At 42.6% G+C, this 23067-nt stretch overlaps 2 protein-coding genes across 16 annotated transcripts in view; one reads left to right on the forward strand and one right to left on the reverse strand.

Annotated features, from left to right (window-relative positions):
* Cep170 (centrosomal protein 170) overlaps nt 1–6415 on the reverse strand; it is an 85107-nt gene extending 78692 nt beyond the window's left edge. For 3 of the 10 annotated variants that reach the window (XM_050142941.1, XM_050142939.1, XM_050142936.1), the window contains exon 1: nt 5993–6412. The gene's annotated coding sequence lies outside the window, so the exon portion shown is untranslated. Of the gene's footprint in view, nt 1–5992 lie in introns of all 10 variants that reach the window. The other 7 variants (XM_050142942.1, XM_050142938.1, XM_050142946.1 and 4 more) reach the window with 5 other exon arrangements.
* Nucleotides 6416–6938: 523 nt separating this feature from the next.
* Sdccag8 (SHH signaling and ciliogenesis regulator SDCCAG8) overlaps nt 6939–23067 on the forward strand; it is a 190308-nt gene continuing 174179 nt past the window's right edge. For 2 of the 6 annotated variants that reach the window (XR_007591847.1, XM_050142948.1), the window contains exons 1-4: nt 6941–7148; nt 17802–17954; nt 19684–19769; nt 21982–22095. Coding sequence is in view for 2 of the 6 variants with exons in the window: in XM_050142948.1 (XP_049998905.1) it covers nt 7082–7148; nt 17802–17954; nt 19684–19769; nt 21982–22095 (420 nt within the window). In the remaining 4 variants the exon portion in view is untranslated. Of the gene's footprint in view, nt 7149–17788; nt 17955–19683; nt 19770–21981; nt 22096–23067 lie in introns of all 6 variants that reach the window. The other 4 variants (XR_007591849.1, XR_007591850.1, XM_050142947.1 and 1 more) reach the window with 4 other exon arrangements.

The raw sequence follows: 23067 nt of genomic DNA on the forward strand, positions 1-23067 counted from the left end.
AATAGAGATATGGCTTATTAAATTTATATATGTCCAAAAGTCAAGAAGTGAAACTAATCCCTTAGATGACAAGACAGATGATCCAAGAAAATCCCAAAAGATTTTTAACTATACCCACATTAAAAAAGATAAAATTTAGTAGTAGGTCAGGATAAATCATGGCTTCAGAAATATCACCTATTTATAAATGGAGTATGTGAATCCTAGGTAAATATAACGATGTTTATATAGACTGCATCAGCAATTTTCAAATATTTCAAAAAAATGAAAGCTGCTGACTTTCGAAAGGCTAAAAACACTAGAAAAACAAAACCCACCTCTAGTATCCAAGAAAGCTTCACTTATTAACAATTTCAGTTCAAAAGAAAGAACTTTAACATTAGCAGAAGTACAGAATTTCATCCTGAATTACATGAAGGTAACTTTTAAGAACTATATTACTTCCCTTCCTTCCCCATTTCTCAGAAACTGGAAAAACATTAGTGTTGCTAAAGATGTGACACAACTTCAAACTGCAAACAAAAATACATGGTTGTAAATAAGCAACAGGTCACTACACTCTACATCCAGACCATAACTGCAGAGGTGAATATAGACGCTAAACTGGAAAAGAGGCACTGACTCAACTGTAATATGAAGTTGTAAATGGTAATTTTGAAAAATTTTATTGAGAAAAGTCTCAGTGTATTGTTCTTAAGACAGCAGCTACAGCTAACAGGAAGAAGTCATATAGCAAAACCAGCACTAGATTTGGGGCTGTTTATACCTTGTTATGGTTGACCATAACTTCCAATTTGTCCCCCAGCTCTTTGTCCTCACTCCCTACTTTCCATCTCCAGCATTCTAACCCTTCTAACTCACATGTGTTCTACTACCCTCCCGTTTCCCTAAAGAATCATATTTTCCTCTCACAGGCTCCTTTCTACTGCCCTAGGTTCTGTATATGTGTGCGCGCGTGAGAAAGAAAGAGAGATGATCAAAATATAGTATGTACTCATATGAAATGTCATAACAAAAGCCATTATTATAATTAATGTCACTTATATATATATTAAAAATTGCAATATGGCTCATTTGAAGTTATCTTTTGCTCCCCTGAAGAAAGACAGTTACTGTCCCAGTTGATCTCACTTTGCTCCCTCCGTCTTTTCCTAGAGTCCCTTTCTACAATATCTTGCATTGTAGGAACACTGAGCCCTGTTGTCTTATTTTCTGAAAGGATCCTAGGCTACTCTCCTAAACAGGAGCAATCATCCCCTAAAAGGAAAGGAGCTGTCCCTTCAAGCATCAATGATTTCGTGGTGCCAACAGGACACAGCAGAACCAGATAATGATCTATCAGATCAGTCTGGCTGACACAGTTTGGTTACATCAGGCCCTGGCTCCCCACTTGATCCCTATCTTCTGTAGGTCCAGAGCTACTTTAATCATTCTCCAGAAGACAGGGGTTAGTATGCAGATCCTAGTCCTTGCTAGTGTAGCCACACAGAAAAATCCCTTCCCTCTCTCTTCTCTATGCCCCTGCAGCAGAGGGCTCAACCTGGTCAGCTGGGACTTCCTAGGGCCTAGGACTCTGGCAACAACCTTCCATTAAACTTTCTGAAGTTAAATGGGCTTCCTTGCAAGCCCAGGGAAGAGTGCATGGAGAAGCTGGGTCTCAACAATATTAGCGATGTGCACGCTGTGCGGGAACACTGTACAGAAGACTTGTAAACTGCTTCCAACACCAGCATTTCGTCAATGTCAATAAGGGAATAGGTATCATCAGTAAACTTACAGGAAAAGATTAAGTTAAAAGACAAGAGTCCAGTTACAAACTCAACAATTCTGAAATGTGTGTCACAGAAACAGATATTTACCAACTCTGGGCTTCAATTTTTTTTTTCAAATTTTAAAAAGAGAGCTTACTAAAAATATTATGTGTTTTACCTGAATGTAGAGATATTGACCATGTGTGCTCCTGGGGTCGAGTCCAGAAGAGGGTACCTGACTCCTAGAGCTGGAATTGCAGGCGGTTGTGAGGCACTACATGGAAGCTGGGAACTAAACCTGGATCTTCCACAAAAGCAGCTAGCAATCTTAGCTGCTGAGCCACTTCTCCACCCCTTAGTTTTTCAACTTTAATTGTATAACACGATACCTTGATTAAAAAAAAGGTTGCAAAAACTGCCATTTCGTAGGTGTTCCATGCAGGTAGGTATTATCACTTTCCCAGTAACACCATGCCCCCGAAGAGAAATGTCTCCTGCAGCTTTTACTACTAATGCACTAAATGGGTACTTGTTCTCTGTCATGTCTCACTTGGTTTTCTTCAGTTCTATGCAATGCTTGAGATTCTTTCCTGCTTCATTTTAGTCACTGTTTGTCTGTAAGTAATTTATATGACCTTAGCTTTCCTCCTGTTAGCTTCTTTTATGCTTTCGTTTGACATGTAAGTGGGTGTCATACATTTTGGCTATGCTACTTTGCCTTAAAAAACTACATATCCTGTTGCACAATCATTTCAGCTAATATATCCAGTTTAATCAATCACAGATGTTTTCTTATTTTTTATACCACAAAAACTGAACTCATTACTGAACAACACACCCCTAATAAAACACTAGAGCAAATCAAAGTTCACTTTGTCATGGGTAATTACTAGAAATCTTCATTGTTAAAGAAAATTAAAAGAGAAAAGATGGTCTAGGGCTTTTACTCCACTAAACATGCTCCATTTTTTGTGTGAAAGAGATCAATGTTTAATGCTTTAATCATTGTCTACTCATCAAACACTGGTGGTATATAGCTAATTCAGAATAATTTACAGCTTTACCGATATTTTACAACTTACCATCACCTATCATATTCTTACTAGAATAGGCATTGCTTAGCAACCTTATGTTTAAGACAGAAGACAAAAATCATTATGCATCAATTAGTAAAAATATTTATCAGGAACAGAATTTTGTTGAGTGGATAAACCATACAAGGTCCGATTAAAGGACTTGCCAGGCATGTAAGAAGACCAGCCAGGGCTCAGATCACCAGAGTCCATGCAAATGCTGAGTGGGCATGAAGATATAGTAATGTGGGGGAAGATATATTAGTCTTAAAAGGTAAAGACCGGGATCCCTGGAACAAGCTGTCTAGTCAGACTAACCTTATTCATAAGCTCTGGTTTCAATGGAGGCACCCTGCCTCAAAATTAACAATGTAGAAAAGCAATCAAGGAACATTTTAACCTCAGGTCTCCATGTGCACAGGCAATGCATGCCCTGACACATGTAAACATGCATACAAACTACACACACACACACACACACACACACACACACACACAATGTAAACCCATATAGATAAGAAGTTCAAATACAGAGCTTTTACCACCAGAGGAGCAATATCTGATTACTAGCAGATGCAGTAATAAATCCAAGATTTTATTCCCCCCAGTAAATAAAAAGAAATGAGAAAGTGGAACACAGAATTTTGAGAACCATCTGCATTAGCATGCAGAACTGATATAAATATTCACAATGTAGATCTCATTATTCTAATGCTAATATAAGAAACAAGAAGATTCCACACAGAATTATTTTAGGGTACCATAAAATTTATTAGTAAAATGTATTTAAATTTTTACTGAGTAAAATTCACACATGGAATTTAATCATGAATTTTAAAAACTGGCTAAAATCTAAGCCTGACATAGTGGCGAACACCTTTTATCCCAGCACTCAGGAGGCAGAGGCAGGTGGATCTCTGAGTTTGAGGCAGCCTATCTACAGAGCAAGTTCTAGAATAGCCAGAGCTGCACAGAGAAACCCTGTCTCTAAAAAACCAACTAATAAAGCTTGGCGGTAGTGGCACACGCCTTTGATGCCAGCACAGGAAGATCTCGGGAAGCAGAGGCAGCAGATCTCCGAGTTCTAGGCCAGCTTGGACTACACATACAGAGTGAGTTCCAGGACAGGTATGGCTACAGAAACACCCTGTCTTGAACCCATCTCCCCGCCATGAAAAAACAAAAAAATTGGCTAAAATCTAACACATTCTAAAAATAACATTAAGATTGAGAATAAAAAAATAAGTTATATTTTAACAAAACCCCCATTTTAAAATAAAATAAGCCTCCCTAAATAAGTTATCAAAAGATACGTTCTAGTATAAGTTGAGAAGAATATAATTCACTAAATTAAAGAAAAACAAACATCATTAAGTTCTTGTATGTACATTTTATTTTTAACACAGGTTATAGAGTTGACCACACTATAAAATAGTACTGAATGTCAGGACATAATACGTTTTGGTTATTAATAAGTAGGGAAGCCAGTCTTTTTTCACAAAAAGCACAATTGAAGATATTTTTCCTTAGTCTATAAAACTTAAGTTCCATTTCAGTATAATTAATGATTAATAACACAACACAAGGAGTAAATTAATACAACTGTTGAGAATCGAGTTTAAAAAAGAAAAAAGCCCACTCAAGGTGTGTGGAGATGTTCCGTATATCCGTGCAGGCAGAGGACTAGGGCACACACGTGGGAAAGATCAGTGCTGTACAAATTCTGGTTTTGTTTGGCTCTACCTTCCACTGCTTACCGGCAGACAAGGCAGCCAACTTTGTTGGTGTTAGCATCTTCTTGGTTTCCATTAAGCCCACTTACAACTCCTGTTTTAGGACCCCAAAGTTTTGTAATACTCACAAAAGAAAGAACTAAAAGCATCCCTGGTCTTATTTTTTTTTTTAAAAAAGTGGTCAAAACAAAACAAAACCTTGCTATTTCTCAGTGATTTCCTCAGTCAGTCTCTGAAGGCTAAGTACACAGGGTTATGTCCATAAAGACTTAGATTCTTATTTATAATGAATGTAGTTCTCACATTATGCCCCCACCTGCCCCTCCTCATCCTCTTCATTCTATTGCCTGCGTGTCAAATACCATGCGCTTCAGAATCAAATCATCTTCAAGGGTGTATTTTCGAATAAACGTATTGTCTGTACCCACAAATTCCTCTCTGATGGTTGAATTTTCATCAGCAGAATAAAAACCAATCAATTTCTGAAACTGAAATATACCCGGCCTATTTTTTGTTTTGTTAGCTTTAAACGTATCCTAATGTATTCCCTTAGGAACAAGAACGCATTACCCACCCAGTGGAAAAAATAATTCCGCTGGTTCATTTCCCTGCTAAACAACAGCTTCCCTGTAGGCCCTACCTAACCCAGCCTTCATTGTCACCTAGTAATTTTATAGTGATCACCTTGGCAGACTTGGACTCTAGCAGGTACAGCCTGTCTTTTCTATATTTTGGGAGAAAAGAAAAAAAAAACAGTAAAACTACTCAAGACCAGAAAACTGAGATCATATGACTTAGGACACATTTCCTTGTCTTCCCTTCCGCGTCAGCGCAGCTGCTATTTCTTCCCCTTGAATAAAATGGAAGGGACCCAGATCCAAACGCCACAACTGAATCTTGGGACAATGAAGCCCACAGGAAGCCACTCGCTCCTCCCGCGGGTTTACTACCCAGCCGGAGGCGACGTGGGGTGCAGTCGCCGGGGAGGCTGCGTGACAGCACGGCTTCCACGCCCTCCCGACACCACCCGAAGGCTCGTCGTCCGACCCCCCCCCCACCCCCCGCCTCACACCCCGAAAGCAACCCTACAAAAGGGATGGGCGCCCCGGAAAACTCGTTCCCTGGATGCTCCGCCCGCAGCGTCTGCCGACATCTCCGGCGGCGGCTGCACAAAGCCGGGAGCCAGCCCTAGAGGAGCGGGCGCACCGAAGGGAAGCCGGCCCGGGGCGTCCGGTCGCAGTCCGTGGGGGAGGGGACAGAAGGGGACCGGAGGGCGGCGGCCGCGCGGGGCGTCCGCGCTGCCCCCCTCGGCCTCCGGGCTCGCACGCCACCCCGCCGCGGGCCGCGCCCGGACCCCCGGCCGCAGGAGCAGAGGACGACGACGGCGACGACGTGCAGAATCCCGGGCCGCGCCGACCCCGAGCGCATCACTTACCCCTCACCGCGGAGAGGGACCGGACCGGGAGGCGGGGCGCGCGGCGCGTCCCGTCAGTCTCTGCCACGCTGTCCTCCCCCCACCCCGTCGCCGTTGTCGTCGTCGCCGCCGCCGTGGAGCTCGGGCCCTCTCGGTTCCGCTGGGCAATAACGTTATTCCACACACGCCCCACACATAGCGGGAACGGCAGCGAGCGGCCGCTCAGTGCGCAGGCGCTTCGCGAAGGGCAGGGCGCCAGGCCCTCTCCCTCCTCTAGCCGGGGCCTAGCGACGCCTCACTGCGCAGGCGCCAGACCCAGACAATGAAAGGGGGCTTTGAGGAGGGTCTCACCCACACGCTCCCTCAGCTGCCCACTGCGCAGGCGTGCTCGCAAGAGCCGCTTGAACAATAAAGAGCTGCCTGGCTCGAGTAGGACCGCAACCAACCCGGACTACGATTCCCAGCGGGCAGCGCGCCAACTCCACGCGGAGGGCGGGGCGCTGGGCATGCTAGGAGTTGTAGTGTCCGCCGCGTTCACAGTCAGGCTGTTTGGAAGGTTGACAGCTTCATTTTCGAGAGAGAAACAATTTTGACAGTAATCCTAACTTAAACAGAGTTCACAGTGAATCCTTAAGAGGGCTCAGGGATCAACTCCACAAACGACCCACTGTGAAGAGTTGAGGCCTTCACTGGGCCTCTTCTGTCAGCCTGTCGATCCAGGTGGCAGGAGGATGGCAGGACAGTGGGACTAATCCAAATTGGGCAGAAGGGAAAGGGCGCGGCCTACCAGTCCGTCTCTTGGCAACGGGCTCAGGCCGCTAAACTGCCGGCGAAGCGCCTTGAGCGCTTAGCCCTCTGGGAATCGTAGTGTAGCTGGAGGACTTATAGGACTCTAGAAACAGCAGCTTTGAGCCTGCGAACTACAACTCCCGACGATCACCATGAGGGCCAGGGGATAGGAAGAGCCCCCAGGAGCTCAGTCCGGGGTTCCTGGCTCCCTAGTGACAGCGGAGACAGGAAGCAGTCAGGCATCCCCCAACCCCAAGCGCTAGGCCTGCCCTTGGAGGGGTGCACTGGACACTTTCCCGCGTAACTCCCATCTCTGACCCCATGGCAAAGTCCCCAGGGAACTCTACCCTGGAGGACAGTCTGGGGCAATACCAACGGAGTCTCCGGGGTGAGTTCCTCCGAATCTCAGTGCCTAGCTCCTAGGTACCCTGAGCTATAATGGGTGGTTTTCCTAACACTTTCCTTGAGCACCAGCCAGGCCGTGGAGAAAGAAGACGGGTGCTGCTCTGATTTCAAGGATGAATAGTTTGATTTTGGTGGTAGGGTTAAGTGAGCAGCGTTGTTACCTCTGATTCTTACGGTAACCTGACCCAACAGGGTACCTACATCTTGATTTAGGTGTCGTCTGTCCACTAGTGCCAGTACAAACTGAGAACATCTCTAGGCCACTTTCATCCTGTTGCCATACTTTGCTGTTTAATCCAATAAATTTCTTATTCTTATTTTTTACACTTTCAAATCCTGGTTTAGTTTATTGACTCTTGTGAGACCAGAAACAAAACACTAGTAGTTATTTATAATTATATAGTATTTATTGATCTACATTATTTCCATATAGCAAAGTATTTAAAACTTTATCTTATTCATGTTCCCATTTTACATGCCAAGAAATCAAAGCTCAGAGAGGTTAAGTTGTAAGCCAAAATCCACACAGCTGTTTGGTTAGTGGCAAAGGCAGGTATTGAATTCAGGCCTATCCACCTTCAATACCTATGTCTCTTTTACTAATCAAGTCATAATTACTGTTACTGAAGAGCTATGTAGTTCAATCACTTTCTTTTTTCTGAGCAAAACACCAGAGGAATGATTATTTGGTTAAGTAGTGTCCATACTTATATTTTGCTCGTTATCTTGACAACACATATAACCTCAGGAAACTTGAGACCTTGCTAGATTGAAGTTGTAGTGTCAGCTACACCTGGTTGTTGTGGGGAACAAATGAACAAAATAAATATTAATAAGTGTTAGAATGCTTGTCTGGCGTGTGGAAAGAAGGAAGAAGAGATGGGCATATAGTAAATGCGGGACATATAAAGTAAAAAAAAATCACTAAAGACTTTATTCTCTTGGTTGTGATGCACTTTTTTCTATTCTGCATTTTCATAACTGCATAGGTTATGGCCAACAGTTAAACTGTTTGAATCATTTATAGCGTGATTTATTCAGCAAATACTGATTGAATGCCTGATTTGGGTTGCTCATACTAGGTCGCGAATTTGCAACGAGTCCCTATCGCTGTGGAGTCTTTGGCTCATGGGAAACAACAGTAAACAACGCAGTTGCAGGTTGCTGTGTTTTCAAGGGTGACACCCGTGCTCGACACATAAATGCTCATTAAATGTTAGTCGCTAATTTTACTTCCTTCAAAATTAAAAAAAAATGAGGAGACTGGAAAGTTTATCTCCTTATGACTCTTGACTTTGTAGGCTTGGATCTATTGGTGTTTATTGTCTGTATCTATTGGTGGTGTTAAAGACTGTCAGCATCCTCATGTTCAAACTTTAGGATGAAGGAGTTAAACGCCGTCCTCAGCCTATTGGTATGTTCAGAGTTGTTGGATACCCAAGAAACTGCTTCTAATTTTTTATTTGGAATCAAGAAAAATACTGTGCTCAGAGATATAAATGGTTGTAATTGTTTCAGATTGGTAAATTTTTCTGATTTTTTTTTGTGGTTTCATCTAGTACTTTTGCGACATAATTTTGGGTCTTTATTTAACCACTGGGGAACTATTTAATATTAATTGTTTTGATATAGTCACATGATTGATCTGACTGGGGCAGCAGGGAATGAAGAAATGACAGATACAAGTTCCATCCATGGACTCAGTTGGCCATGGACTCAGTTGGAGAAGCTACAACAGTGGTCTGGAAACTCAGGAGGAGTAGGGGGTTTCTGTAGGTGAGCAGTCTGGGACTGCAGTCCTCTGGGATGAGGAAGCTGTGGTCTATACTTCCTGTATGTACTGGTTTTTAGCAAAAGATCAGCTGTATCCATAATTTGACCAGGGGAATCTTCGCCATTCTCCAGAGTCTGATCTGGGGAAGGCCTTGGCCGTTCCGATGGGTCTGAGGCACTGGAATCCTTGACATGGCTGTGCTCATGTCAAAAATACACATTCATGCAGGACTTTATCTGCTCCCCACCCTTACTATTAAAGGGGCGCTTTAATAGTAAACATTTTGATATAGTCATAGGGCTGATTTCAAACTAATTTCAATGAAGTAGGTACTTGACTTGATGAAATAAGTCTAGCCTGGAAAAGGTCCTGAGTTCAATTGCCAGCACCATAAAAAATTAAATATTGTAGTAATATGTGTAGTAATACTGCTATTGCTTCCAGTAATTATAGCATGAATTCCTAATTAAAATAAATGTAAGTTTTATAATTAGTGTTAAGGTCAAACACATTTCACCAATGGCAAATGTGAGACATAGAAAAAGATGAACATTTGAAAACCATGAAGCCATAGCGTTAACAACTTGATCTTCTCCTGGTTTTCAGGATGTATTGTTTATTGATTTGGTGGCTTCTTGTATTAGCATATACAACAATATTTAGAAGGAAACAAAACGGTTTAATGTGAGCTTGAGCAGAGTCAAACATCAATCGCCACTTTCAGAGAGGGTTTTTGTTTTTTCAAGATAGGGTTTCTCTGTGTAGTCCTGGAACTAGCTCTGTATATCAGGCTGACCTCAAACACAGAGATCCATTGCCTCCTGAGTGCTGGGATTAAACATGCATACCACCACCACCCAGCAAGAATAACTCCCTTTAAACTTTTGTTTCTGGATAGTCAAACATTGGTGAATATGATGTCATTTGTTATTTCAAGAGTGCCCAATATTTAAGAGTAGTGTTATAAAATGTCTTCCCTAGTTCATGTACACTGGAAGACAAGTCAAGTATTGGTCTTCTATTCCTATTTATTCCTGAGACTTTTTACTAATTGCTAGTGTCTCTTCATTTTATGAACGAGCCATAAGTTCCAGTTTCCAGCATGGTCAAAGTGAGCGTCTCACTGGTGTCCCGGGAGCCACAGAGCTGAGTTTAGACTAGAAGGGAATTTTAAGGCGTCCTAGCAGTGTGATTAGGTGTCCATTTTCCTAAGGTGGGCATCAGTCAAGGTACACAGTGGATGAGAGACATATTTGTAACTAGGGACTATAGCAACGGCATCTGCTTCCTCTGTTTCAGCCCCCATAATGATGTGTTTAGCACTGACCCCCAAAACAGGGGAGGTTTTTGGAGGTTGCAGGATGTTTGGGGTGAGAGCCCCAGCATAGCATCACTCCATGTTACCTAGGCTAACATGATAGATTGTCTCCCAGTTATTCCTTCCTTTCTTTGGGTTGCCTGTGGCCTGGGTGAGAAACTGCGGAAGAGACTGTGTGGGACACACCTGTATTCCTGTTACTTGGGAGGTTGAAGCAGGAGGCTAAGCTCTTTGCTTCTTGGTTGTCTACAGTAGGAGCAGGCTGAGAGTTCCTGCCCCCAGAACCTGAGCGGCAGCCCTGGGCCATCTCAGCCAGGATACCAAGGGACCTTAGAATTGTGAGTAAAACTCTTTCTCAAGTTGCTTCTGTGAGATATTGAGTCCCAGTAATGAGAAAAGTAACTAATGCATTGTTCAATTTAAATTTCGTGGATTGCTCTGGGGTGTAGCCCTGCAGTAGAGCAGCTGCCTGGTGAATGAAGGGTCGGTTCAACCTCCACCATTGAAATAAATGATTAAGTAATTTCAGTGCATAACTGTGTGAGGACACGAGATGAAATCAACTAGCTTATAGCCAAGAAAGTGATAGAAAGTCAGAACTGCAATTAACCCTGGATGTCTTAGGCGTCACGCATATGAGCAATCTGTTCCAGTATTTAAAGGGAGTGAGGCCAGGCGATGGTGGCGAATGCCTTTAATCCCTGCACTTGGGAGGTACAGGCAGGCAAATCTTTGTGAGTTTGATGCCAGCCTGGTCTACAAGAGCTAGTTCCAGAACAGGCTCCAAAGCTACAGAGAAACCCTATCTCGAAAAACAAAAACAAAAACAAACAAACAAAAAGGGGGTATGTGAGATTGCAAAGGCAGTGTGTCTGTCCCCACCCACAGAACCATGTCGCGTTCCTGGTGTTTCTGGTACTGCGTGGGGAGTTCATGCAGCTAGCAACAGTGCCTTTCTCACCTGATCAGACGATTTCTCTCCACCTTGGGCTGAGTGGACAGACTGTTCACACAAGCTTGTCTGTGACAGGAACACATACTTTCTCTTTAGATACACCCTGTATGTAGTTCTCCCCTTTGCCTTCACAGCATTGGTATTTCAGGCTGCAGATGCAATCTGTGGAGAATATGACAGAGTCAGAAGAGAATGTGTGACTAGGAGCCAGAGCACTGAACTTCCTATCGCTTTGCCGATTAGCAACTGTGTGACCTTGGACAGGTTAATAAGTTGGGTCTGGATTTCTGCTTCCTAGTCTGTGAAGTTAGAAGCTTGGACTATATGGGAGAATTGTTGCCTGTAGGAGCCAAGGCAACCAAGCGTGTAAGAAACTTGGTGAAAGACACTAGGGAAAGGGTCAGGTTTTGTGCCCTGTGCTTTGCGTTCTCTTCTGGCTTCCTTCTCCCCCACTTCTTCCTTCCTTGTGCTCCTTCTCTAAGAAGAAAGCCAAGCGTAAACGGCTCTAAGAGCCTAGTGTTCCCTGTCACCTGGAGGACTGGTGACCTTCTCAGTGCTCTGAAGGATAGAGACTGTGCTCACGTCTTAGGAAATTCCATGTAAGGAGTCACTGGAGTGGACAGTGAAAGTGAGGCGGGGCCTGTGGCGAGAACACTAATCTTGAGGAAGGTCCTTTTCTTTGTATTTGGTGTACTTGGAGAAAACTGGGGATAATGTTGATGGGGGATGTTTTTCCTGGATGTAGGGAAGAATTCACATCTGCAGAAGGGTTGTGTAATAACACTAGTAACTGAGAGGTTTGAAGCTAGCAATGATGTCATCAGGACCTTTGGCCCACTTAAGAACACATGTTTATCTTCAGGGAAAGTTTCTTTTTTTCTCAGATTTACACACAAAAAAACTTACATTTCTTCTTTTCTATTTCCATAAATATTTCTTGATATTTTTATTCTTTGCTGTGTGTTATTTGTCTGTAGGTATACACACACACACACCATTCTTTGCCGTGTGTTATTTGTTTGTAGGTACACACACACGTACATGTACACTTTGGGAGATCTAAAAATTAATTATGAATGTTTTTGTTTATATATTCATGTTTTTAGTGGCTTAGTTGTTTTTGTTTTACTAAAACAAAAATCAATAAGAAAGGCATAGTGAAATATGCCTGTCATTTGAGTGTTGATGAAGCTGAGGCAGGAGGAGTTCTTGTTCAAGGCTACCCTTCGTAATTGAAAACAAACAAGCAAAAATCCCAATTTTCTTTATCTTCTACTAACGAGGTCAAAGACAAGATTTAACAACAGACAGAAAGAACACTTTGTGGAAGTCACCCCGAACCATTACTGTAACCATGTTATTTTGTTGTGTTCTTGGAAAGAGGATGCCAAGCTATTGGGATAATGAGAAAAATTATATTTGCTCAGAATCTTTAAAGATTTGTACTTCAGTGACAGTACCAGTGCATGGCAAAGTTTTCACGTGAGTCCAAAGAAAGGTTCCTGAAGTGCACTCTGCACACATCTCAGCAATCTGGATCGTGATGGAGTTCCTTAAGCCCACTGGAAGACTTGTAGGAGTGGACCTAGAGCAGATACTACATCAGGCTCCAGCCTTGCAATAAACTAAGCTAAACACCAAATTTGATCTCTTTATTACGATAGAAATATTAAAGAATCCTACACTGGCAGTCGTGGGCTTTGGTTTTCTCCTGCCCTCCTGTACTAACAATAGCTGGCTGTGCTGCCCATTCCATCAAAAGGCTGCTGCATTTGCAGTCATAATAACGTGGTGGTGTGTGGGCATGCCACTGGGAATAGCTCCTCCAGGCTGAGCAGGAGCGATCTGGCTTCACTGATCTCAACCAATGAATCTAAACCAGGGACAGTGTGTCTGGCAAGCAAACATTTAGTAATGTTCACAGACATTGTTGATCCTCATGACTGCGGGTGGAGGGGCTGTTGCTGAGTAGAAGTCAGGGACAGTGGCAAAGATGCTTAGTCTGGTTCCTGTGACAAAGCTATCAGGTCTGAAACACCAATAGCACTGTGTTCAGAAGCGATGTTGTAGCCTTAGCAAGAGACTCCAGAAAGAGTAATTACAAGTATGAATAAGACTGTATTGTTCGGTGATTCTACCTCAAGTTTTCTCCTAGCCCAGGTAGAATTAATTCTCTGTTGGCAAAAGGAGTAGGTGCATTAGTTCACCCTGCTGGTGCCAAGGAGGTACCAGGTGCATACCACAGGATGGACATTCCCATCTCTGATTGGGCACTTCACACCTGATATTGATAATCTTCCAGGCCCTGCTTTCTCTACGAAGATCGCACTGTTGTTGCGGTTGTCTTTCCCTGTGGGTGCCATCTACATCAGTTTGTAGCCATTAGAGTTAGGGTCACAGATTTGTTGAGACGTTTTCATGTCTGATAGGTCTTTGAATAGCTTTCACTATGGTGCTGGCTACTTACAAGACTTGTCTTTGTCCGACTTTGGATGAGGCTGTTTATTTCTCTCATGGTTCTGCTACCTGTTGGTTCTCTAGTAAACCATGGCGGCTGTCTTCTAAACTGGACTGTGGTCCGGTCTCTTGTCTTCCTGTGGTGTCAGTTTTCTGCTTGTCTGCCTGACCTAAGCTTGTGTCAGGACCTGCACAGCATCCCATATCTCAGGCTTGGAAAAGGCTGATGGCGTGTTTTCTCTGAGACAGCTGGGCACTTACAGGATGAGTCCCACCCCTACACCAGGACATTTCTTTCACATCTCCTAGGCAGATGGAAAATGTAGAAATGAATAATTGATTAGATGAATGTAGCTGTTGGTCTTACACGAGTGGAACTTACATCTTGTTCAAAACCATGTTAATGTCACCCCTAGCTGAGGAGCTGTTGGCAGGTTCTGTGGCTGGGGGAGGGGTCGTTCTTCTTCAGTGGTGTAGCTACTGGTAAACTGCCCTGCTCCTAAGTAGCGCCACACCTGTCCTCATGCAAACAATCCTAATAAACTCAGGGGTTTATAAAAGAACAACAACAAAATAAACCACATTTAAATAGCAGAAGACTTCTGGGGGCACAGAAAGGGGTCTAGACAGTGTGGGTAGGGGGAGTAATGGAAGTCGAATATGATCAAAAACCTTATATGCATGCATATAGTTGTCAAAGTTTAAAACTGTGTTTTAAAATGTTAACGTTAATGAAAAGAAACTCAATGGTGAGGCAGGAGTTAAAACGTAGGAAGAAGAGAAATTGGACTGAGAAAGGAATAAGACACACTTTGACTTTAGTTTTTGGCTTAAGTACCTTTTCAGTGATCATTGTATTGACTGATGTTTAGATAATGGACTGCAGAAATAATGTTCACTTGCATATATTTTCATGTGATCTGTTTGCATTTATATTCATAATTAAGCTTATATTCAGCCTGCGGCTAGTGCGGGAGAGAAGAAACCAGAATGTGTTGTGAGATGGGGGACTATGCTCTGAGAAAGGGGGAAGCGGATAGTCTTTGGCTCTTGTTAGATAGAGCCATTGCCTTGAACAGCAGGTAGGAACCAGTGCCGGGACCCTCCCATTAATCTGGCTTCCTCAAGTGAGAGCAGTGTTGAGCTGCATTTGATGAGTAGTGGATTATGGGAGGCTCCATTGCAGTGGCTCCAGCTAAAGAGTTACAGCATTTCGTCTGTCTTGAATCAGCTGAATTTATCCCTCAGGATTGTCAGTCTGTGTACCCTAAGCATGCCGCTGTCGGGAATTGAAATCACTTATGTGCCTTGAAACGCTACACTAAAATGACTGTAAAATGTCATTTACCTCCTTGATTTGGTTTTAGGATGTAGTTCTTGCAAAAATTCCTTCTCTGAACCTTACAACTGAGTGAGTAGTTGCAAAGATAAAGCAAATAAACCAAAATTCACTTTTTGAGGGAGGCTAATTGTTGATCCCAGTGTCTTGTAATTTCATGCAATATTTTTGATGCATGTAATACTGGTATTTCTGAAAGACTGAATAAGAATACTAGAAACAAGGTTAAAAAGGTTATTGCAAGTTGACCTACAGGCTGAGGATGTTGCTCAGTCACAGAGCCCTTGCCCAGCCTTCCCTTGAGTCCAGTGTTCAATCCCTAGGCTCACAAAATAAATAATATATAAAGCGGAAACTCTGCCATTGTTGTAATCTCATGAAAGAATGATACCTGTAGGGACTGCCCACTGCATTTTTCATCACAATATAACTCTTAGCTTTTAATTAGAGTAGGTATAAATAAATAAATAATTATTCTTTGTCTTAGAAACGATGTAATTTGATAGCTCCATGGACATACTTTTAATGTTAGTCGAATCTTCTGTTTCCTATCTAATGGATGCTGTAAAGGCAAGAGCTTTATTTATAGGTTTAAGGGCATAAATCTAAATGTCTAAACTACATTGCATGTCATAAACCACTTTGGTTTTCCTTTTCCATTGACAAGTCTTTTCAGAAAAGATTGAGTTTTAGAAAACCACTGTTGTCCCTTGTATTGCTAAAACCAGGACTGCATCTAATGTGGACCTTCTGGAACACAGTGAGTAAGGAGGGACTAGACCTGGCTTAGTCAGCACCAGGTGTGCATTCAGAGGATGGTCCGTGTGGAATTCAGGTTGCTATGCAGAAAACTGTGGTGGTAAATTCACCATGAAGACAATAGGATTTCACCATTCATCTCAGACAGGAAAAGCTGCTTCTTAGTGTTATCCATGTGTTTCTCTAAGTGATGAAATCACATTACATATTTTGTAACATGGAGTATTTTTTTTCTTTTAGGTAATAAGGTTATTATTTTTAGTTCTAAACTTAAAAGTTAGTGACATTGTAGAAAACTGTAGAATGTATGTTCATAAATGTGTTTTCATAGATGACTGACAATGAATTAAGCCTTTTAGAAGTGTGTGTGTGTTCGCGTGCTTATGCCTGAGTGTGCGTGGATGCAGCTAGGAGGATGGCCTTGAATGTCTTTCCTCAATTGCTCTCTACCTTTATCTTCAGAGACAAGGCATCTTTTGAGACTAAGGCTGAAACTCACAGATTCAACTAGAGCGGCTGACCACTGTCCCTCAGTGATCCACCTATTCTCTCCTACACCAGCAGCGGGGTGACAGATGTGCTCTGCCACCAGCAGCTTATTACAGAGGTGGTGGGGATCCGAACTCAGGTCCTCCTGTTTGCAGAGCAAGCACTTTCCTAACCGAGTTTTCTCCCCAGCTTTATTTCCATGCCATTACAGCCAAATGGGCTCTGGAATCCTTTGAAGGCTACAGTAAGCACTTTGGAAGATAGGTAGAGTTGCTTCCTGTAGTGTCAGGGTCTGTCCCCAACCACTAGCTTCTTTCTATTTCTCTTCAGTAGTGTGGGCAGCTCTCAAGTAAGCAGTCCAAGGCAGAGAAACAAACCCCGCTGACCCTTCTAAAGCTGAGATGTAACCATCGCTGTAGCCTGCTAATGCAAATTTAGGCCTGCGAGGAAGTGCAATGTGTCCCTAAGGCTATTTTTAGAGATGAGCTATCATAACAATATACCTTGAAGTGTTTGTTTCATCAGAGACATGTTTCATGCTGGTTAATTTCAGTTTCGACTCCAGGGGTGGTCATTTATACTAACCAAGTGTCTGTGGGTGTGATGTAGTCATCCAGGTTATGCATTAGGGGTTGCTACCGTAAGCACCCAGCTGTCCAACTCTTGATCAGAACTAGTCTGAGCAGTTTGAATTCTGTTGGTGAGGCAGGGCTGTTAGGTCTTCAGAGAAAATGAGGCTTCCCTGGGCCAGAATGGTTCTGTCCACTCAGCTCATATCTCTAGGTGGGACTGGAGAGTCTCAAGCACTGAGGAAAAGGAAGTACCTCCCAGGCTGCTGGTTATCTCACCATAGAGGGAGCTCAGCCATTCAGACCTCCTTCTGGTTGCATCACTGAACTGACTGGTTTTCTGTGTCAGTTTGACACAAGCTAGAGCCGTCAGGGAGAAAGAGCATAGTAGGTTGAGGAAATGCCTCCAGGAGATCCAGCTGTGGGGCATTTTCTTAATTAGTGACCAATGGGGAGGGCCCAGGCCATTGTGAGTGGTTCTATTCCTGAGTTGCTGGTTTTGGGTTCTATAAGAAAGCAGGCTGAGCAAGCCAGGGGAAGCAAGCCCGTAAGCAAGCAGAACTCCGTAGCCTCTGTATCAGCTCCTGTCCCTGGGTTCCAGCCCTTTTTGAGCTCCTGTTCTGACTTCCTCCAATGATGGACTATGATCTGGAAGTGTAAACCAAATAAACTCTTTTGTCCCCAACTTGCTTTTTGGTCATGGTGCTTCATCGCAGCAATAGAGACCCTAACTAGGCAATCCCACACACTGAATGTTTGTAAAGTGTGAGCAGGAACTGTAGCGATTCCCAAATCTTGCTAACTGTGAACTTCATCTTCTTGTACCTCCTCTGTTATGTTCCTTAGCTAGCTGGAGCTAGAATTCTACTTTTTACCATGAGGTCCCCCTGAGACCAATACTCATTTTGAGGATACCTTATTGGCCAAGTACTCCACCATCCTATGGGCCCTGACTTTCATCAGACTTTTATTGCAGAGCGTGCCGATAGAAGCCTTCACCAGTTGAAATGTGCCCTGAGAGAGAGAGAAATGTGTGTGGAAGAAGAGGCACTGGATCCTCCCACCAGCATCAACGTAGAAAATGAGGACTCAGGGGTGGCCTGGTATGAACTGCAGCACAGCCATGCTGGTGAGTTGACTGTCAGCCTGGGCACCTGGGCATGAACGGCACACAGTAGATTGTCTCATCTTCACAGAGGTGACTCCGTTCAGTTGGCCACTCTACTGCTAAGTTTCTATTGCTGTGTAATGAAAAAGCTATGTAATTCCTGACTTAGAATTTTTCTTTTGACTTCCAAAATCCCATAGGCTTAAATTCCAAATCCTTAGGATGGAATAACAATATATTCCTAACTTACCAACACTCCCTAACCTACTGCTCCAGCCAGACCTTTTCATACTGCCGTTTTAGCCATCCTTTTCACAGGCCTCATCTGAACCATCTGTCTTCGAACGCAGCCATCTCTTAGCAACCTGACCCTGCATCCATGCCTTTATACCACAGTTCCTCATGACTGCAGCTTCTGACACCTTCCCACCCTGTCTCTAGCACTGAGGTCCTGTTGATTACCACTATTAGTGCCTACCCGAAAGCAAGCTCTTAGTGCTGTGTCCGTGTCCATAAAGCTTCGTGCATACTCTAGAGCTACATTCAGAGCGTATTTCTACAGGTGTGACTACTTTACTTATTAAATTATTACTTAACCTGGAAACAACCTAAGTGCCCTTTGACTGAAGAATGGATAAGGAGAATGCGACATTTACACAATGGAGTACTACACAGCAGAAAAAAATAATGCCATCTTGGATTTTGCAGGAAAATGGCTGGAGCTAGAAAACATTATTTTGAGCGAGGTAACCCAGATGTAGAAAGACAATTATCACATGTACTCACTCATACATGTTCTTTTTAACATAAAGCAAAGAAAAACAGCCCACAAATCACAATCCCAGAGAATTTAGACAACAATGAGGACACTAAGAGAGACATACATAGATCTACTCTACATGGGAAGTAGAAAAAGACAAGATCTCCTGAGTAAATTGGGAGCATGGGGACCTTTGGGGAGGGTTAAAGGGGAGGGGACAGGCAGGGAGGGGAGCAGAGAAAAATGTAGAGCTCAATAAAAATCATTAAAAAATTTAAAAAGTAGTTTTTAAATTTTCATTCTTTTCTTTGTATCCCCAGCCACTAACAAAAATCTTATTGCCTAATAGTAGTTTAAGCAATATTTGCTGGCTTGATGTTTGGTAATAAAATGTTAGTCTGCTTTCCATCACTATCACAACATCTTAGAGAAACAAACTTATAAAGAATATACTTTTTCTCTTTCTTTATGAGACAGGGTGTCACTGTGATCCTTAGATGGCCAGGAGCTCTCTGTGTAGACCAAGTGGGCTTGAACCTGTGGTCACCCCAAGCCTGCGTCTCCCAAGTGACAATATCACAGGAGTCTGCCAACTTACCTTAGTGGGTTTGTTTTGGCTCATTATTACATGTGTTAGCCCATTATTGATTGGCCTTGCTTCTTTGGGAATATAACAGGGAAATTCCTCCAGGCAGGCACATAGTGCTAGATAAAATACTCACCTAATGCCAGGAAGGGGAAAAGAGAAGGAAGAGGTGGAACCCACCTTCCCCAGTAACTTAAAGACTTCCCACATTTAATAATTTGATTTAATGACCAAATCCCCACCTCTTCACTAGGTCCTACGTCTTCTATCCTTTATTTCCCATTAATGTTAAGTGAAGGGCATTTTCTTTGGGGCACGACCTTTGGGGGACATTTAGAACCTTAACTATGCATAACCCATGGATCTCTAGCAAGGTCAATAAATTCATTGCTTTTGCTCTGTAGTCAATCAGCTCAAAGCTTTGTTGCGCCAACAAGCAAGTAAGGACAATGAGATGTCTCCACCACGAAGACGAAAGATGTCCCCTTCGGTAAGTGTCAGGTCATCCTTCGGTGCCTGACAAAAGCATGGGTTTTCTAGCTTTGCTTTATTTTCCTTGTCAGTTTGAGCAAAAGAAATTCCTTCGTCTCTAAACATTTGAACTGAGGAAATCTTGGTATTTCTAGTTTATTTTATAGATTCAAAAGTGGCAAGAGAACAGTTTGAGAAATGTATTTTGCAACTCTTAACGAATATATAAAAATGACAATCAATGCAAAGGCATAATGTTTATTAATATGTTTTAGAAGTTCATGTCTACATTTAATCATTTGTAGATTATTAATTGTAATGTTAGACCCCCTCCTTTTAATACTGTTTTATTTAGTGTTATAATTAGTGAGAAATTATGCAGTAATTCTTTGAATTTATATAACTTTGAAGAGTTTGTCATAGTTTGGATAAACTTAAAGAAAAATACCAGATATATTTCCCATCCCAACAATGCCTTAGTTTTACTCTCAGGAGACCCAATATGCTTCTAGCATGCCATACTGGTGATGAGAGTATATGTCATGGTACAGAGAGAGGCATGGTACATCTAATTAGCATGCCTTAGTTAGTACATAGAAATACACAGTGAAGCTTACCAGTCTTTTACGTATGCTCCTGTGACTGGACCTGTGCATTTGTAAAGCAATAGTAAAGAAATTCTCCTGGTGCAGCCCTTCCTCCCCACCCTGATTTTGTAAGCTCCAGAATGCTAGTGCTCAGCTTTGCCTTCAAAGCTACTAATGGACCTGAATGTGCCGCAGCCCTAGCAACTTCCTCTAATTGACTTGAGAACTCCTTTCACCTCGTGCTTTTAAGAGCATTCCAGAAACCAAAGGCCGGCAGTAGTAAATGCTTATTAAAATTATAATCAGTAGCTATAAATATTGAGTATGTGAATGAAATGTGTTTCTGTAAAGTAAGAGGTGAGCATAAGACTATGTGTTGGGAAGAATGCAGGGCTCCTGCGAGGATGCTGCTGTGACACTTTTTCTGGAGCCAGGGCAAGCCTCATCTTTCTAGAGTGCAGCCTGCAGGCTTTACGTTCCGTTGTCACACAGGCTGGATCGTAGGTGGTCACTGCTGCTGCTGCTGTTAATATTTATGTTTTCCTTCATGGGTTTCTAAAGAGTGTTAAATAAATATAATATACCATCTTCCTTTATGATTTCGAGAATTCCAGGACATAGACACAGTGTCCTTTTAGCAAGTCTGTGACATACACTGTGTGGACCTACAGCCTAGATTATGATTTGGCCTAGTTCAGAGTTCATTGTTTTAGACCCAGTCCTATTCTTGGGAAAGAAAACACTGCAGTCAGGAATAATGCTTTAAAAGCATTCAAATTAATTAATTAAAATTAAAGTCATCAAAAATCAACTGGGTGAGAAACAGAAAGGTTCTCTTTGCAGGGCTTCCTGTCAGGTGGCCTGCCGACTCATTTCCCTTTTCCTTCTTTCTTCTTCCTTAAAAAACCAACACCAGCAGAAAGAACTTTCTGAAATGTTTTCTGGGCTCCTTAGGGCAGCTTGTGTGTCTCCTTTATGGCTTAGCCTTAGAGGATCTGTGCCCAGAAATGTACAGGTTTAAGTTGCTGCTAGACTAGGATCTCTCTCTCTCTCTCTCTCTCTCTCTCTCTCTCTCTCTCTCTCTCTCTCTCTCTCTCACACACACACACACACACACACACACACACACAGAGCACACAGCACATGCCTAAAAAGTCCACTCAACAACAACAGCAAAATAAAACCCCAAACTCCAGCTCTCTTCAATGTGCCCCTGTGAAGTAGGCTTTTGCTTCACTGGCGTGTACTTGACTCCCAAGTCCCTGTTGGAGAGCAGATGTGCAGTTTCAGGTGGCTCCCTTCTTCAGGCAGGGTCTTGAAAAGAACTGTCCCTTATGTCTCAGCAGGCTGTCACATTGTTAGGTAGCTAAGCAGGTAGCCATTCCAAGCAAGTTATCGTACCCGGCTGTGAAAAAGAAACTCCATGTGTCATGTGCTTTTAATAACTGTTCACTTTCTATCTTTCAAAAATAATATTGCTATTCTTATACTTGTGGAGTTTATAGACTAAAGACATAAATACTCTGTATACTCTGTGATCTAGTCTTTGCTCATGTCGCCCCAGCACTAAATTACATACAGAGAGGATAACCAGATAACTCTTTGCTAAATGTGGAGCTGCTTAATTTGTCCTTTCTCCCTTAGCGGCCATCGGAATGTGAGGACAGTAGCATGCCTTCTCTGCACAACCTCGTTCCTATCATTAACGACCAGTCTCAGTACATCCACCATTTAGAAGCAGAAGTTAAGTTCTGCAAGGTAGGTTGCTCATTAGGACTTCATGTCAATTATACCTTATACTGAAGTTTGCTATTCTTGGTTTTCGTGTTTACTTCCGTCTATGGAAAATGACTATTCTTACGTGGTATTCTCATTATGCTGTTTCTGGTTGTTTAAAGTCCTTGGTATCTCTTTGGCGAATGCTGAACGTGTTATACTAAGTAATAGTAACTAAATTGAGTAACTAAATTAGTTATTTTCAGCTTCTGGCAGAGAGTTCTATAGGAAGAGGAAACCCTGATAAGAAATTACCTCCATCAGATTGACTTATGAGTGTGTCTGTGGGGCATGTTCATATTCATGATTGAGATGGGAGGGTCCAGCCCACTGTGGGTTTGACTGTGCCTGCACAGGTGATTCTGGGTTGTTTGAAAAATCAAGCCAATGAGTCCTCTGTGGCTCTGCTCTAGTTCCAGCCTCCAGGTTCCTTCCTTGAGTTCCTGTCCTGACATCCTTCACTGATGGATGTAGTCAGGACTTGTTAGCTAAATAAGCCCTTTCCTCCCCCAGGATGTTTCTGATATTTCTCAAACAACAGAGACCTAACTAGAAATCTAAGCCTTTACTCTGAGGGGTTCCTTGATCTCCCTAGAGTTTTTAAGTCTTAAACTGATCCACACCGAGTTTTGAACTATTAGTCAATTATAATTTGGATTTCCTTTCATAAGTACTGGCTGCTGCAGAGGTTTCTTATGGGCTTCTGTTCCGGCATTGCAATTCTAAGTGAGTTTTCTCCAAGTTGGAGGAGCAGCTTTCTCTATGACTTCATTTCATAAAGGAGTCCAAGAAGAATTTTGATTTTCTGATTATTAAGCTTTTTTATTAGAGAGATTGGGTTGGCATCCTCCAAGATCAATTACATGTCAGACTGACAACTGGACTTTTGAAACTATTTTTCAAATTGCAACATTTAACTACAGGTTTGCTTTTCCCCCTAAAATAAGTGAAAGA

The sequence above is a fragment of the Alexandromys fortis genome, unplaced genomic scaffold, assembly GCF_014885135.2.
Source record: "Alexandromys fortis isolate MF-2015 unplaced genomic scaffold, M_Fortis_MF-2015_v1.1 scaffold_51, whole genome shotgun sequence".
In the NCBI taxonomy this organism is placed as follows: Eukaryota; Metazoa; Chordata; class Mammalia; order Rodentia; family Cricetidae; genus Alexandromys; species Alexandromys fortis.